Below are 16,520 nucleotides of genomic sequence, written 5' to 3' on the forward strand. Positions count from 1 at the left end.
GTAGATTTAGATTAGATTATCATTACAGAAATAATCTGTAGTAACAGGACAAGGGGGAATGGCTTTGAACTGAAAGAGGATAGATTTAAATAAGATATTAGGAAGAAGTTCTTTACTGTGAGGGTGGTGAGACACTAGAACAGGTTGCTCAGGGAAGCTGTGAATGCCCCATCCTGGAAGTCTTCAAGGCCAGGCTGGGTGGGGCTTTGAGCAACCTGCTCTAGTGGAAGGTGTCTCTGCATTTGTCAGGGGGTTTGGAACCAGATGATCTTAAGGTCTCCTCCAACCCAAACCATTCTATGGTATTTCTATTTCAAAAATGGAAGTGAGAAGTGTTATTATTACACTCCTCCATCTTTTATTTCTACTGGAACAATGACGAGATACAGTTTTCCTGTCAATGTAAATTTACTTTCTGCAGGACTTGTGAATATGACAGATTTATGTGGTTTCAGAGAAGCCATGCACACATTCAAAGAGTGACTATTAAGACACCACATTTGGCTCAGTAAGTCCCTGACCTACAAATTGTTGGGGACCACAGGGGCATTCTGGGGAAATAATGTTGATGGAGGTTATACTCTCCATCAGTTTGTATTTTGCAATAATAATGAATTTACCCAGCTTTTTCTTGATGAAATGATCTACCAGTATATAGTGGTGTCACTTAACTGTAAGACTGAGATTGATGCTGTTGGCTTACCTCTATTTGTGGTTTATGGATCTTATTGCAAAGGGAAATGATATATGAAAGTAACCCTCTGTAAATAGATATTTGAGCCCATAGGCTTGGTGTACTTTCTTCTTGCTAACTTGTAGCTTAGAAGACTGGGGCTGTATTAGGTGATACTTTTTTGTTTTGTCCACATAACTAGAGGACTTACTATTTCTGTGCATGCTGAGTCAATATATAGTTTGCAATAACCTGTTGGAAAGCAGGTGTACACACACTGACATAGAATGTTATGAGTGAGTACATGTTTGTGTTAGCTTAACTGAGTGTCCTAGTTTTGGCTGAGGTAGAGTTTATTTTCTTTGTAGTAGCTACTGTGGGACTATGTTGTAGATTTGTACTGCGAACAGTGTTGGTAATTCAGGGGTGTTTTCATTATTGCTGAGCAGTGCTTACACAGAGTCCAGGCCTTTTCTGCATCTCGCACCAGCCCATCAGCAAGGAGGCTTGGGAGTGCACAGGAAGTTTGGAAGGGACACAGCTGGAGAGCTGACTTAGACTAACCAAAGGGACATCCCATATAATATGACATCTTTCTCACCACAGAAGGCTGGGGAAGGAAAAAGGAAGGGAAGGGACATTTGGAGTAACGGTGTTTGTTTTCCCATGTAATGATTATGCATGATGGAGCCCTGCTTTCCTGGAGATGGCTGAACATCTGCCTGCTGATGGGAAGTAGTGAATGGATTCCTTGCTTTGCTTTGCTTGTGTGCACAGCTTTTGCTTTATTTATTAAACCGTCTTTATCTCAGCCCATGAGATTTTTCACTTTTCTAATTCTGTCTCTCATCCCTGACACAGGGGAGTGAAAAAGTGGCTGTGTGTTGCTTAGTTGCTGGCAGGGGCTAAACCAGAACACATTTTTTTCATTATAGTGATTTTTTCAGGGAAGGTACCTACCCGCCATTTAGTTTTCTTGAAGACAGTCATCTTGTTGAGAATAGCAGATTTCAGGTTGATAGAGTCCATTAAAAAAAAGGTATCAAGTTATATGTAGTGAAAAATATGTTTTAACACATTTAAATTTGGGGTTGGCATGTATTCGATTGCTGCTTTTGGCCCTGGGATGTTGTATCTGTCATTCAGAGCACTGGTGTGTCCCATTGGGGTCACAGAGAGCCTGGCACTACAGCGAGCACTACAAATGCCCAAAACCTTGATTGTGGTAGTGTGACAGACCTGTGAGGTGCAAAATCGTTGCTACATCTGTGACCATGCCATTGTACCACTTGTGTATTGATATGCTGGTTTGAAACTACAAGTCTTTCAAGGAGAGGTCCGAGACAAACCAGGTTCATTAATGTATGCTTCATCATTGAGGAAAAAAAAGGAAGAGAAACATTTGTGTGTGTGTGAATACATACCCAGTTGTGATTGTTTAACCAGGTAACGTCAAAAAGATTTTGTCACTTGGCATAAGAAAATATATTATCATGTTCCTTATCCTAGGTTCATTAGAGTGTCTAACATTGAAAATAGTCATGTCATACAGTTCTCCATAAATTAGAAGTACCTGGAGCCTTTGAACATTGTGCATTTTGAGTAACTGCATTGGTGCCAGGATCACTTCTGAGCACCATAAATATCTGAAGGCAGTGGGTCAAAGTAAAGAATAGGAAGGACAGAATAACTGAAATAATCTTTTGGGAGAATGATATGTGATCCTAACAGCTCAGGCCTTCTATTATGACCAGAATGCCTAAACATTAAACCTTAAAACAACTTTCAAATGAAGCAGTTAACTTCTTCCTGCTGTACAAAAGTCACTCGGCTCCAGAATGACACCTGCATTTCTGGTTTAATGTTATAATTGGCAAAATGCATTTTGAAACTGCGTAGTAAAATGCCAGCACTGTAGAAGATTACCAGAAATCCAAGAACCCATGTAGAAAAGAAATCAGAAACTGAAGTATGGAGGTTTAAGATGAGTCTTAAAAAGACAAGTAATGTTTTGAATAGCAAATAATTTATGCAAAATATGTTACAAAATCTAAAATGCCAAATAAACAACCAATACAATGTATTGTTTTGATACTTTGTTTCCACTTAAAAGATAGTGAATGCAGATTAATTTGTTAACAATATTTTGAAGCTATTTTTCATTATATTTGTTTTACATTTTGTACAAACAATTGAACTGTAATTTTAAATTTCAGTCTTCTGCTTTGAAGCTACATGGAAATATGGTAAGATAAACGTTCAGAAAAATAGGTATGTGTTTATAGAATTTCTCTTTATTATAAAAAATGTTGCTTCACCATATGAAAGTTTTTTCTCCTATATTTTGGAAGGCTCAGGTTCCCTTTTATAATTCACCAAGTTGGCGTGATAATAATGTGTTTCTAATTTTTGTAATCTTTTATTGATTACAGCATGAGGGTAGTATTATAAAAGTTATTCTCATACAGTATCAAGAATTCTTGAAGATTTAAAACCAAAGAATGGGATATAACAATGTTTCAATCCAGATATTAAATGCTAGACAAATAAGCAATGTAGTAATTGTTAAAGACTTAATACTAAATTTTTTTTTAAATATTTAAAGGTTTTGTGTTTTCTTTTTTGATTTTTGGATTTCTTTTTATTTATTTTTTTTGGTGGTTTGTTGTTTGTTTGTTTGTTTTTTTGTGTTTGTTTCTTAGCTTGATGTATCAGAATGTTAAAGGATTATTACCCTTTACCATTTGGTCCAAATTACTGTATTTTTCAGCAAAGTAGAGGTTTCTTACTTTTCAGTAACAATTTGCATGCTAGCAGTAGAATAATTCCAAAGGCTTGTTTCTGTTGCCACCTTTATCAACAGCTATCTTTGACAGAAGTAGGTTTTGTGCCCATTTGTCTTTAAGTAGAAATACAAACGCCTAATTTGGTAGGCTATACTTTCCCAGCAGATTTTGTAAAGACAGCTGCCTAGAGAAGTCTCCTGTCCATATTGTCTTGCGGAACAGTGAGACTTTACAAACATCAGCATCGACCAAGAGTGCATACATAAACTTTGTTGTTAAAATACATCTGTTTACCATTAAGTTTTTCTGATTCAGAAATCAGACTGTATTTCAAGGCAACAGGTAACTTTGAGGAGAATTGTTAAATTTTTTTATATTTTCATTTGTAAGAAAACCTGCTTGTATATTTCAAGAATTTCTTAGAAGTCTGAATAGTTAAACCCTCCATTTGGTTAATGCATTACTTCTGGAACCAGTAGATAAAATTCTACACACTAAACACAGTAAAAATGGTGCATATTCTGCAAAGTACAGAATTTTAGATTAAAGTTTTCTGGGCACAAAAGTGGTAACAAAATGATCCCTACAAAACAGAGTAACTTAATAACACAAGAAATAACTTTTGTTAATTTGAAACTTTAGAAACTGAAACTTGTAAATTAAGATGTAATTAAATTATGGTACTGTACATACCAGTTGTTCTTGGAAATTGGAACTTTACAATATGAAAAATACATTACATCTGTACAGTTTATACAGGTAGGTAGGATGAGTTTTGAAAAAGATTCACTTGAAGGGTCATACTTTGAAGTCAAAAAAATACTGCACAACTTAACTAATTACAAATTGTAGACTCGAAACAATTAATCTTTGTGATCAATTTTTAATTTGAACAGGGATCCTAGAATCCATAATATATGTCTTCTAACTTCGGTCCATAATGTTACATAGAATTTGGTTGCAGCCTCTGCTACAGGAAAAAAAAGACAACAAAAAAACTCCAACCCAGTTAAGCCAGCTGCTGACTGTGTTCCTTGATTCGTGCTGCTGTTGTTATTGTGCTCAGATCCAGGTCAGTTTCTAGGTGTGTTTCCACTGTTTCTTCCTGGTTATTCGAGTCATAGGGCTTGTGAGCAAGCAGTTCATGATGTACTCCACAGTAACTTATTGTGGGCTGATCATAAGCAAGAAATGTCGACACATTCATAGACAATGGTATCTAGGGGAAAAACAAAGATGAACACTAGCCAATTACCAAGACATAATCAAATTGTGCTTGCCTGAATTTGATGTCTAAGAAATGGACTGTCTAAAACATTAGCTAATGCAAAATGCAGTGCTGCATATAACAAATTTCTTCCTTTTCTCTATCCCTCTACCCCTTCCACTCCACCCAAACCTTGGTTTTTACTAGGGTATCTTAAGCCTAACCACTGCCATCTTTGATCTTGTGGCACAGGGTGTGCTTGAATGTGTTTGTCAGGATTAGGATGTAATTGAATTCAAATTATCTTTAGAATGTAATTAGCATCTGTTAAAATCAATCTATCAGGCAGGAGGAAGAGAAGTGACTCAACTGAAGATATGTGGAATATGTCAAATGAAATTTAAATGACTTGAAGTTTAAGAGTGGCTTAAGGCTGGTGGATCTTGCTTGAATATGTCAGTGGGTGAGATACCTTTGGTCTGCTGGGAAATACAGATGTCACATTTCTTATTATTTATAGCATAAGCATTGACTTGAATGTAGCAGCTTTCGGTAAATATTGGACCATGGTAGATGATGACTTCATCCATTGCCATGCTGTGGTAGCTCCGAAAGTTTCACTATTGTAGGTTTCCTTCAAATGCTTTAGGCTGAAAAGTTATTAACTTTTTTTTTTTACAATTTTCTTGAGGATTTTGAGCACACTTCAGCATAGAATTATTTACAATACACTGTAGAATCACAGGTGAAATTAATTCATATTTTTAACTGCATCTGTATTATAAGATTTCTTTTTGTATGTATTAAGAGAATTTAAGGATGGAAAAGGTGACTATATTGTAATGGCTGTGCGAGTTATGTGTTAAAGTATTTAAAAATCAGATTTCTAGTCCATTGTAAAACCAAAGAGAACAATTTTTATTTGTTCCTTTTATTGTTCTCTTGTTATCATTTTGAAGATTGGCTGAAATGTAATAAAACTTCATATGAAGATAGGTAATATTTAAAAGCATTTCAATTTGAAAAGTGAAATAGTACAAACTAAAACTTTCTCATTAACACAGCTGGTTGATGTGTTTTCTACTTTTTTTTTTTTTCTACCTACATAAGATATTGATAGCTCATGAAGAGCTGAATAACATTCAGCTTGGAAGATGGATGTACATGGCACATCATATGATTGTACTGTCTGAATCAAAAGAATATTAGTTAAACCAATGACAAAACTGTGCCTTCACAGAATAGAAGCAGAAAAACAGTGAGATACACCTTTTTCTATCCTTACTCTTGTATTTGAAAGATTTAAGGTTAAAGATGCCACACTGTATCACAGGTGTCTGGTGATCTGTAACTGTTGACTTCCAAATATTCATGAGCTCTCTCTGCAGTTTATGTAGCCGCCTTGGATGTGGGTTTGGGTTTTTGGTTGGTTTTGTTTGGTTGTTTTTTTTTTTATTAAACCCTTGATGAACACCTGGGCTTTCTTAGAATAATGAAGAGACTTTATCTGAGGAAGAACTCTGGTATTTTAAATACATGCAATAAAAAAAATGCTTCACATTTCCTCACCCCGCTTCATAAACACTAGCAGTATCTTTTCTTAAACTATTCAACATTTCCTTTTACAGCTCAAGATATATTTCCTAAGCTAATTTAATGGATGCAGCACAATATTGGATGCACTATGGGCACTGATTACTTTCGTAGTCTGCAGTGCAATTAGCATGTACGTACTCTCTCCAGAAGCTTTGCTCTCATGATAGATGAAAGACTACAGGGCTTTGCTATGTACTCACTGTTACTGTGATCACATCCAGAACCCTGAACCCTAATGATCTCCTCAAGTAGCTGTTTCAATACAACCGTCACAGTTCTCAAGCCCTACTGTAAACAGGACAGATTCCATCCCTCCTAGGATGATTGTGCCTACAGTTGCTGTGGTACTGTGGAGTGAAAGCATTTCTGGTCCTGTCTATATGTAACTTAAAGACTGCCATAAATTCTGGAAGTGGGATTTTCCATTGCTCTCTAGCACTGTTCTTTCCGGAAGAGGTCTATATTAACTTGATTGTTCCCTTTTCTTCTGTTGGTCTAAGATGCAGAGAAAGTGCTATGTAAGAGTGTAATCCAAAAAGTCTTGTTCTAATGCTGCTGGACTAGAACAGTTCTGTGAATTTTTTGGCTCGCGTAAGGAACTACTTCTCATGCTAAATGGAGAAAACCAGTTGAATGGACACCCCAGGCACAGCACAGTAGCCTTGCAGATACTCTGCTCCTTAGTGGTTCCTGTTTTCTTCAAATAACTTAGACAGGTCTTGGAATGTTTGAAGTACTTCACAGTATTCTGGTTTATTGATAAAGTTGTGCAAGAATTACCTGAACACTCATTCAAACTTCTTAACTGGCTTCTCCTTGAAGCTGATCAGAGCTAGCCCAGCTAGAGCCGGAGCCGGCACGCTTCAGAGACCACGAGGTTCAGCAGAGATTAGGAAAATCAGACGGGATATCGCAGAGACATCGCGATTCCCGACATCTCCCGATCCCCGAAGCCCCAGCAGCCCTTGCGAGAGAGCGGCTGACGTGGCAGGGGGCGTTCCCGCGGTAACGGCGACCGCACCCCTGCCCCTTGCCTTGAAAGAGCCTCTGAGAGGACAGCGACACCAGGCGCAGGGAGGAACAAGCAGGTCGTGTTGCGAGCCCTGTTGCTGGTGTCCCAGACTGCTGACCAATATGGTCGCCTCCAGAAGGAGAGCTTGCAGTGAGGAGACTGTAGCAACTCAGACAGAGACCCTGCCCCAAACCGTGGCTGTTCAGGTCTCTGGCTGCAGGGAGTGCCAGAGCCTGCTGCTGCCGAGGGAGGGAGGCCAGAATTCCACCTGTGTGAGGTGTGAGCAGGTAGAAGATCTGCTTAGATTGGTGGCCGAACTTAAGGAGGAGGTCGAGACGCTGAGGACCATCAGGGAGTGTGAAAGGGAGATCGACTGGTGGAGTAACTCCCTGGCGTGCCAGCCGGAACGGTTCCAGGGAGATACCCCCCAAAAGGGGATGGACCCCCTGCCCTCTCAGACAGAGGGGGATGGCCCGAGACAGCCCCTGCCCTGTAGCTGTCGCACAGAGGTAAGGGACCAAAAAGACGATGAGGACTGGAAACAAGTTCCAGTTCGGAACCATGGGCAACCTTCCTCCCTTCCTGCCCTGCTTCCCCAGGTGCCCCTCCGTAATAGGTTTGAGGCCCTGGATCTTGATGGAGAGGTAGGTGAGGATGTGGTGCAAGGCCAGACTACAAGGTCACATAGGAAAAGGTGGTCGACTTCGCACCTCAAGACTGCCTCTGACAAGAAAGAAAGAAAGGAAGGTCACTGTTGTAGGCGATTCCCTTCTGAGAGGAACAGAGGGCCCGATATGCAGAGTTGACCCTCATCATAGGGAAGTGTGTAGTCTGCCTGGAGCCCGGATCAGGGATATCACCAGGGCGCTCCCCAACCTGGTGCACCCAACAGACTACTACCCGCTGCTGGTCTTCCAGACAGGTGGGGGGGAAGCTGCTTCCCACAGTCTGAGGGGGATGAAGAAAGACTGCAGGGCCTTGGGGCGGATGGTGAAAGAGTCTGGGGCTCAAGTGATCTTCTCCTCACTTCTTCCATCTTCCAGTGATGATGTGGGACTGAATGGGAAAATTCAGTCCATAAACAATTGGCTACAAGACTGGTGCTTCAGGCAGGGCTTTGCATTCTTTGATAACGGCTGGTTTTTTAAGGCTCCAGTCCGGATGATGGCACGTGGGAAAGGTTTATCTCACCGAGGCAAAAGGATGCTGGGGCATGAATTAGCAGGGCTCATTTGGAGAGCTTTAAACTAGATTCGAAGGGGGATGGGGTTGTAACTGGGCTTGCCCCAGTGGGGCAGCACTCTAGAATTGATGAAGACTGAGAGGCCTCCTATAATCCTAGGGTGAAATCGGTGAGCTCAGCTCCCTCCTTGAAATGCCTATACACCAATGTGTGCAGCATGGGAAATAAGCAGGAGGAGTTGGAGACCTGTGTTAAGTCAGGAGATTATGATCTGGTGGCAATTACAGAGACGTGGTGGGACAGCTCACATGACTGGAATATAGTCATGGAGGGCTATGTCCTTTTCAGGAAAGACAGGCCAGCCAGGCGGGGTGGTGAGGTTGCTCTTTATGTGCGAGAGCAGCTGCAATGTACTGGGTTCTGTCCAGGGAGAGATGACGAGCGAGTTGAGAGTCTGTGGGTGAGAATTAAGGGGGCAGGCTGGCAGGGGTGATACTGTTGTGGGTGTCTGTTACAGGCCACCAGATCAGGGTGAGGAAGTTGACGAGGCCTTCTACAGGCAGCTGAGAGTGGCCTCACAGTCACAGGCCGTGGTCGTCGTGGGGGATTTTAACTTCCCTGATGTTTTCTGAAAGGACTACTCAGCAACCCAGCCACAGTCCAGGAGGTTCCTCCAGTGTATGGAGGATAACTTCCTCATGCAAATGGTGGATCAGCCAACCAGGAGAGGAGCGCTGCTGGATCTCATCCTCACTAACAAGGAGGGTCTGGTCGAAGCAGTAAAGGTTGAGGGCTGCCTTGGTTGCAGCGACCACGAGATGGTGGAATTCAGGATCTTGTGTGGTAGGGCCAGTACAATAGCAAGTAGAATTGCAACCCTGGACTTTAGCAGGGCAAACTTTGGCCTTTTCAAGCAATTGCTAGGGGAAATCCCATGGGCAAGGCTGCTTGAAGGTAAAGGGGTCCAAAATAGTTGGTTGGCATTCAAGAATTGCTTATTCCGAGCTCAAGAGCAGAGCATCCCGACACGTAGGAAGTCAAGGAAGAGGGCCAGGAGACCTGCGTGGCTGAATAAGGAACTGCTGGGTATGCTCAAGTGGAAGAGGAGAGTTTACAGGTCATGGAAGGAGGGGCTGGCCACTTGGGAGGAATATAAGGCTGCTGCTAGAGGATGTAGGAAGGCAGCTAGGATGGCTAAGGCCTCCTTAGAATTAAATCTGGCGAGAGGGGTCAAGGACAGCAGAAAGAGCTTTATCAAATACATAGCTGATAAAACTAACACCAGAGGCAAGGTAGGCCCACTGGTGAATGGGGTGGGTGCCCTGGTGACAGAAGATACAGAGATGGCAGAGTTATTGAATGCCTTCTTTGTGTCAGTCTACTCTGCCGGAGGCAGTCCTGAAGAGCCCTGTACTCCTGAGACCTCAGATGAAGTCAGGTCACTGGAGCAGTTTGCCTTAGTCGATGAGGAATGGGTTAGGGACCAGTTGAGCAATCTGGACATCCATAAATCCATGGGTCCAGATGGGATGCACCCGCGGGTGCTGAGGGAACTGGCGGAAGTCATTGCTAGACCACTCTCCATCATCTTTACCAAGTCTTGGGAAACAGGAGAGGTGCCTGAGGACTGGAGGAAAGCAAATGTCACTCCAGTCTTCAAAAAGGGCCAGAAGGAGGACCCAGGTAACTATAGACCGGTCAGCCTCACCTCCATCGCTGGGAAAGTGATGGAGCACCTTATCCTTGATGCCATCTTAAGGCATGTCAAGGATAAGAGGGTTATGAGGGGCAGTCAACATGGCTTTACCAAGGGGAAGTCATGCTTGACCAACCTCATAGCCTTTTATGAGGAAATAACATTGTGGATGGACAATGGCAGAGCGGTGGATGTGGTCTACCTTGACTTCAGCAAAGCATTTGACACCGTCTCCCACAGCATCCTCATAGCTAAACTGAGGAAGTGTGGTCTGGATGATCAGGTAGTGAGGTGGACTGCGAACTGGCTGAAGGAGAGAAGCCAGAGAGTTGTAGTCTATGGAGTGGAGTCTAGTTGGAGGCCTGTATCTAGTGGAGTGCCTCAAGGGTCAGTATTGGGACCAGTATTATTTAATATATTCATCAATGATTTAGATGAGGGAATTGAGTGTACTGTCAGCAAGTTTGCTGATGACACTAAGCTGGGAGGAGTGGCTGACACGCCAGAAGGCTGTGCTGCCATCCAGCAAGACCTGGACAGGCTGGAGAGTTGGGCAGGGAGTAACTTGATGAAATATAACAAGGGAAAGTGTAGAGTCCTGCATCTGGGCAGGAACAACCCCAGGTTCCAGTATAGGTTGGGGAACGACCTGTTAGAGAGCAGTGTAGGGGAGAGGGACCTGGGGGTCCTAGTGGACGGCAGGATGACCATGAGCCAGCAATGTGCCCTTGTGGCCAAGAAGGCCAATGGCATCCTGGAATGTACTAGAAGGGGGGTGGTCAGTAGGTCGAGAGAGGTCCTCCTTCCCCTCTACTCTGCCCTGGTGAGACCGCACCTGGAATATTGTGTCCAGTTCTGGGCCCCTCAGTTCAAGAAGGACAGGGACCTGCTGGAGAGAGTCCAGCGCAGGGCGACAAAGATGATTAAGGGAGTGGAGCATCTCCCTTATGAGGAAAGGCTGAGGGAGCTGGGTCTCTATAGTTTGGAGAAGAGGAGACTGAGGGGTGACCTCATCAATGTTTACAAATATGTAAAGGGTGAGTGTCAGGATGACGGAGCTAGGTTTTTCTCAGTGATGTCCAGTGATAGGACAAGGGGTAATGGGTGTAAACTGGAGCATAAGAGGTTCCATGTGAACATCAGGAAAAACTTCTTTACTGTGAGAGTGACAGAGCACTGGAACAGGTTGCCCAGGGGGGTTGTGGAGTCTCCTTCTCTGGAGACATTCAAAACTCGCCTGGACACATTCCTGTGTAACCTTATCTAGGTATTCCTGCTCCAGCAGGGGGGTTGGACTAGATGATCTTTTGAGGTCCCTTCCAATCTCTAACATACTGTGATACTGTGAGTCCCTGTTCCTTATGGAGTCCTAGCACAGGACTATAGCAGAATTGTTCTGTACCTCTGTCTATGCCTCCATCCCCTGCACTGGTGCATTTAAATCCTCTCTGTGATTTAGGCAGGTCTTGCATGTAACAAGTCCCTTATTTTCTCTCAAGTAGCATGTCCAGTGGCTTTCTGTGAAGGCACTACAGCTATCTGGTAGGTATAGTTATGAAAAAAAAGTACCTATCTGTTTATGATTTTATCCCATTACTTTCATTGTCTGCTTCTTCAAGTGCATATTTACATAGAAGTCCTGTTCTGTGAAACGAGAGAAAATGAAACTCAAGCTTCAGGGTAAATCTGATGAGCCAGTTTGTGATGGTCAGGGATTTACAGTTCAGATCCTCCAAGCTCTGAGCTACCAAATTGTAACTCATCTATGGGGGTAAGGTTACGAAAAGTTACTTTTTGTTGTTGGTGGTATTTGTGTACACTGTGAGGAGGCCTTACTGTAGGGCCACGAGTACCTCAGATTGAGTTGTGGTCCCTTTGAAGTGCTGAAAATGGACTGCAAAAATTGCCATTCACTTTTAAAGACCTTATAGTTTTCCTTTAAACTTCCAAGTTCTTAGATGGTGATTCTTTAAACTTGTGTCTGCATATTTCAGTCTTTCTAAGTTCAAATTCTAAAGGCTTGGGAAAGAGCAATATGTTGTTAGATCAGCTGGTAAGAGCTTTGGCATGAAATGTCACAAGGTATTGGTATTAACTCACCCAGTTTTACTTGTGAATGGCAGGGAAGAGTTGTGCTTGTGCAGTGAAGGAATACAAAGGGAAACAAGTTTTTTTTTCCCCAACGTTTTTCTGCTTCTCTCAAAATTAATCTCTCCCCAGTTCAGGCTGTAACTAAAAGTGTACCAGAAGTGTAAGCAGTAGCAATAGCTTTTGTGAAACAGCAAAATTTTTCTTCGTACAAACATTAAGTTAATGCCCTCCTGATGAGGGAGTATTATATTTTCTATTCAAAGGGCACATCTGTTCAGATTTTGTATAGGATTTCAATACGAAAATTTCTATTGCTCAAGGATACTTGCTTTTCTTCTGCTATGATTTTTCCTTCTCTGAAGTAAATCTGGGCAATAAAGTACAGTAGCAATATGTTTCATATGCTCTGCTTTGGTTTAGAATTTTTTCTATTCCAATGTGTTTATCTCTGGTTACCTAAATTGGGGTCCCACTTTGTGGTAAATAATGCTACTGAAACCAAACTTGTTACTGAATAACAGTTTTGCACCCAGTCTTCAGTGCCATGTTCAACTGAATGTGTCACAGCTGTGCATTCTCATCAGAGTGAGGAAGCAAAGGACAGATGAGAGGTCTGCATCACATCTGTGGTTTCATCTTTTTAAACCATCCATTCAGCCACATTGTAGATGAGGACCAGTTGTCTCCATGGCAATATAAAAACCGTATTATTTGAGAGATCCTATTGAAGTAGCCACTTCTTCTAGTGGCTGAATACCCTGTGTTTATATTGATACCAAAAAAGAAGCTTTAGTAAGTGCATGATTAGTACTATAGTTCATCAGTAATAGTATTCTTATCTGTTCAATGTTTAACATGAATTTTAAGTAATTTTTGATGCAGCATATTCCCTGGGAGAGGACGGTGGTGTTAAAAAACACATTTAAAAACAAAGGCCGGTACTTTCAAACCTTTATGTTGAATGCTGGACATGTAAGCAGTAAGCTTATTTTTGATCTGAGGGATGGAGGAGAATACATCATTCAACCACTGTTGGATTCCATCAGAAAAACCACACAAATTTTTTTAGCTATGTTATTGGAGATTTGGTATTTTAATTTTTAAGTAGAAGGAATTGGCAAAAATTTTTTGCAAGTTGAATATACTAGGTTTGACAACGGCCTTTACCAGTGTTTGGAATGCCAAAATGAACAACTGCTAACAGCTGCTACAGAGTATCACCCTATAAATTTCATTTTTAAGTAGAAGAAGATAAGGAAGAGGAGGAAACAGAACAAAAAAGGTTTTATTTTTCATTCGGATTCAGACTAACAAATAGCTGTAACTTTCTAGTTGCTGGACATTTTGTCTTGCATGTTGTTAGTTTCTCAAAATTCAAACAGGTTGACATTTGCTTAACATATTTCGTTCCTGCAGAGGATGTGACATTCATGAGATGAGAACAGCTTATGACTTGATTATCTTTAATTGCTTGCTTGGCTTTGAAAGCCGTATGTATTACATTTTGGTTTAGTTATTTTGTTAGATCTGTTAGCTATTAATGTTAAAAAATGAACAAATTCTATATACTGTTCTGCTCTGCCTTTCTGATTTTTTCTTTTTTAATTTGTGTGTTTGTGTTAATGGTAGGGGGCGTTTATGGGGGTTTTTTTAATTATTTTTATTTTAACAGCCTGCAATTTTGAACACTTTTTTTTTTTTTAATAACAGTCCTTCAAATGCTAGTGTAGTAAACTGAATTATGGAAGTACTTATGCGAGTGTATGATTGTGAGTAAAAATTTATCTTTTCAGTCAATACATTGTTTGAAATATGCTTCATAATATTTAAAAATGAAGTGTATATTGCCTTAAGTATTTCTAAAAATGTTATTACAGTTAGATCTGTATCTTTTTAGATTTCTTAATGGTTTTTTGTTTGCATACAAAACTAGGTGTTCATTGATAGACTCTGAAGGCATATGATTTAAAAAAGAAGTATCATTTAAAAAAGACAGCTCTGAACTTCATGGATCTAAAAGTAAATCAGTGCAGATAGTTTTTACTTTAGATGCTGACTAAATTCAGTTTGAAATATTAGACAGCAAGCATTTTGTTAGGAAAAACTAGCTATTTTTGTCTTAGTAAAGTTTGTTGTGGCTTGGAGAACCGGACCATCATAATTGATCTTCATTATAATTTATTATTTAGCAATCAGTAGATAATTTTAAAATATGAAGACTCTGCATACATAAAATGCACATGAAAAAAGGCACCTTTCAGAAGTAAATAATGTGTTTATAGAGATGTCTTAAAGGAATAAGTTTGTAAAGCACACATACGTAGGTAGATATGTATATGTTGTATGGATAGACTTGTAAGCCTTACAAGACCTAAAAGAAGTCAGTGGAGCTCCTTCCCTTTTCTTCTGAAAGCTTTAGAATACTAAAAAGGAAACTAGACTTTATTGGTAAATGTAGAATAAAAGGGAGCTGAATGGAAGGAATGAGTGAAATGAGTTTGATTTATAGTAAAGATTTGTTTCTTATTTAAGGCAGGTCTATTTTACTTAAAAAAAAAAAATCCCTATTATATCAGCAAGTTCAAGAGACAATGTATTACAGATAAGTATAGAAAAACATTGGAGTGCCTTTTTTAGTTGAATATCCTAGGGCCTGGTCATGCAGGATGTCTTGCAGAAATCAAAGGGAATGCTTCCTGTCTCAGTGGAGAGTAAGGTGTGTCCTTTTAATGGGCAGAAATCTCTGAAAAGTGGCTATATCCAAAAATCTAATCAGTTGTAGTACAGACTGCAGTTATTTTTCCAGATTTTCATTAAGGGTGATTGTTTTGGCTCATAGCTGAACTTCTTTGCCCATTGCAGGGCTGTAAGTAGGATTTTTGAGAACTCTATTCCTCAAATGTTATATTCTCATATATTTGATAGGCTTGTGTAGAGTGTGATTAATAGGATCTTATTTTCTTTATCCTTCTCTAATTATTTTAATGTAACAACCAATTTTAATATCCCCTAAGTGCTATAACAGGCAATCTCATTACTTTTCTTTAAGCTTGTTTACAGAGAAATAAACCAGCTGCAAAATAAATAACGCTGAATAAACCAGAAGTTGAAGTATTACCTACTCTGAGTATTCTGAACTATGAGTCAGGCTCTGAAAAAGTCATGAGCCTATGTTAAGAAAAAGAGGATATTTTTGTTGACATAATCTTTAGCTTCTTGATTACTTTCTGGTGTGTGAGCATTAGGGGAATATTATATAGCTTTTGTACCAAGCTATGAAGAGTTGGTACAAAAGGTTAGGTTCTTACTTTTGCTAAAGCTGAAGTTCTTAAAGCTCCAATAGTAGGGATTTAGGAAATATCAGGAAATTTGATAATACTGATGATATAGATGTCTTCCTTTTTCCACTTTGCCCTTTCTCTGTTATCTCCCAACAGTTCTCTGCTGAATGGAGTGTGACTGTGTGTTTCATAGTGTCCGAAGTCTAATGCTGCCAACTGTTGCATGCGGTTGTGACTAGCCTGCTAGAATAAGCTGATGAGACATCCATGTAGTTAATCTAGTGTTTGTATAAGTTGGAGTTGTATGGGCCAACAAATGCCAAGGCCAAAAAATTCGTAGATCTGAAGGGAAAAGAAATTGTGCTCTCTCTCTGTGTAGAATACTGAGTTGAAGACAAACTTGATGTGTTTCGTTTGAATTCTACATTACTGATAGCTCAAGATTAAACTGAGGTATCAGTTTAAAAAACACAAAAAACCAACAACCAAAACCTGATGCTTTTAATCCTCTCCTGTGTGCTGGCAAAACCCTTCATGAGGATGAAGCCATGCTTAATTTTATTAGCTTAGGTTGTATTAGTCAGGATGTTCTTCAGCTGGTGCAGGGGGCCTGCTGTTAGATTTTTCTAATAAGGGTGATTGCTGTTACAGCTCTCTTGGCTGACTTTCAGTAATACTGAGGCATTCAGTGGTCAGCGATATGATATCAGGAATATTCCTGTGTAATGAAATCTCAAGTTCCAGAAGCCTTATGAAGTATGTAAGAAAGGTCGACACTCCCTCCTTCCGCAAACCAAGAAACTCTTTCGCTTCAACTTCAGCTTACGCCCTCTTTGTACTGCTGCATTATTTTGTGAGGGAATGCTGATAAGTACTTAAGGTTGCCCAAAATATACCTCTATATAGGTGGCATATGTGGATTCATTTAAAAGGCGTATTATGAAAATATATCTTTAGATGTAGTAAACAACTTATGAAGAATGAGGATGTTAAGC

The 16,520-nt window shown here is 40.4% G+C and overlaps 2 protein-coding genes across 2 annotated transcripts in view; one reads left to right on the forward strand and one right to left on the reverse strand.

Annotated features, from left to right (window-relative positions):
- CTNNA3 (catenin alpha 3) overlaps positions 1–16,520 on the forward strand; it is a gene marked incomplete at its 3' end in the record, with an annotated part of 502,263 nt that overhangs the window by 135,671 nt on the left and 350,072 nt on the right. The window lies entirely within an intron of this gene.
- LRRTM3 (leucine rich repeat transmembrane neuronal 3) overlaps positions 4,469–16,520 on the reverse strand; it is a gene marked incomplete at both ends in the record, with an annotated part of 88,394 nt that continues 76,342 nt past the window's right edge. The window contains one exon of the mRNA XM_080621930.1: positions 4,469–4,678. Coding sequence (XP_080478056.1) covers positions 4,469–4,678 — 210 coding nt within the window. The remainder of the gene's footprint in view (positions 4,679–16,520) is intronic.

The sequence above is a fragment of the Psittacula echo genome (assembly GCF_963264785.1).
Source record: "Psittacula echo genome assembly, chromosome: 6".
In the NCBI taxonomy this organism is placed as follows: Eukaryota; Metazoa; Chordata; class Aves; order Psittaciformes; family Psittacidae; genus Psittacula; species Psittacula echo.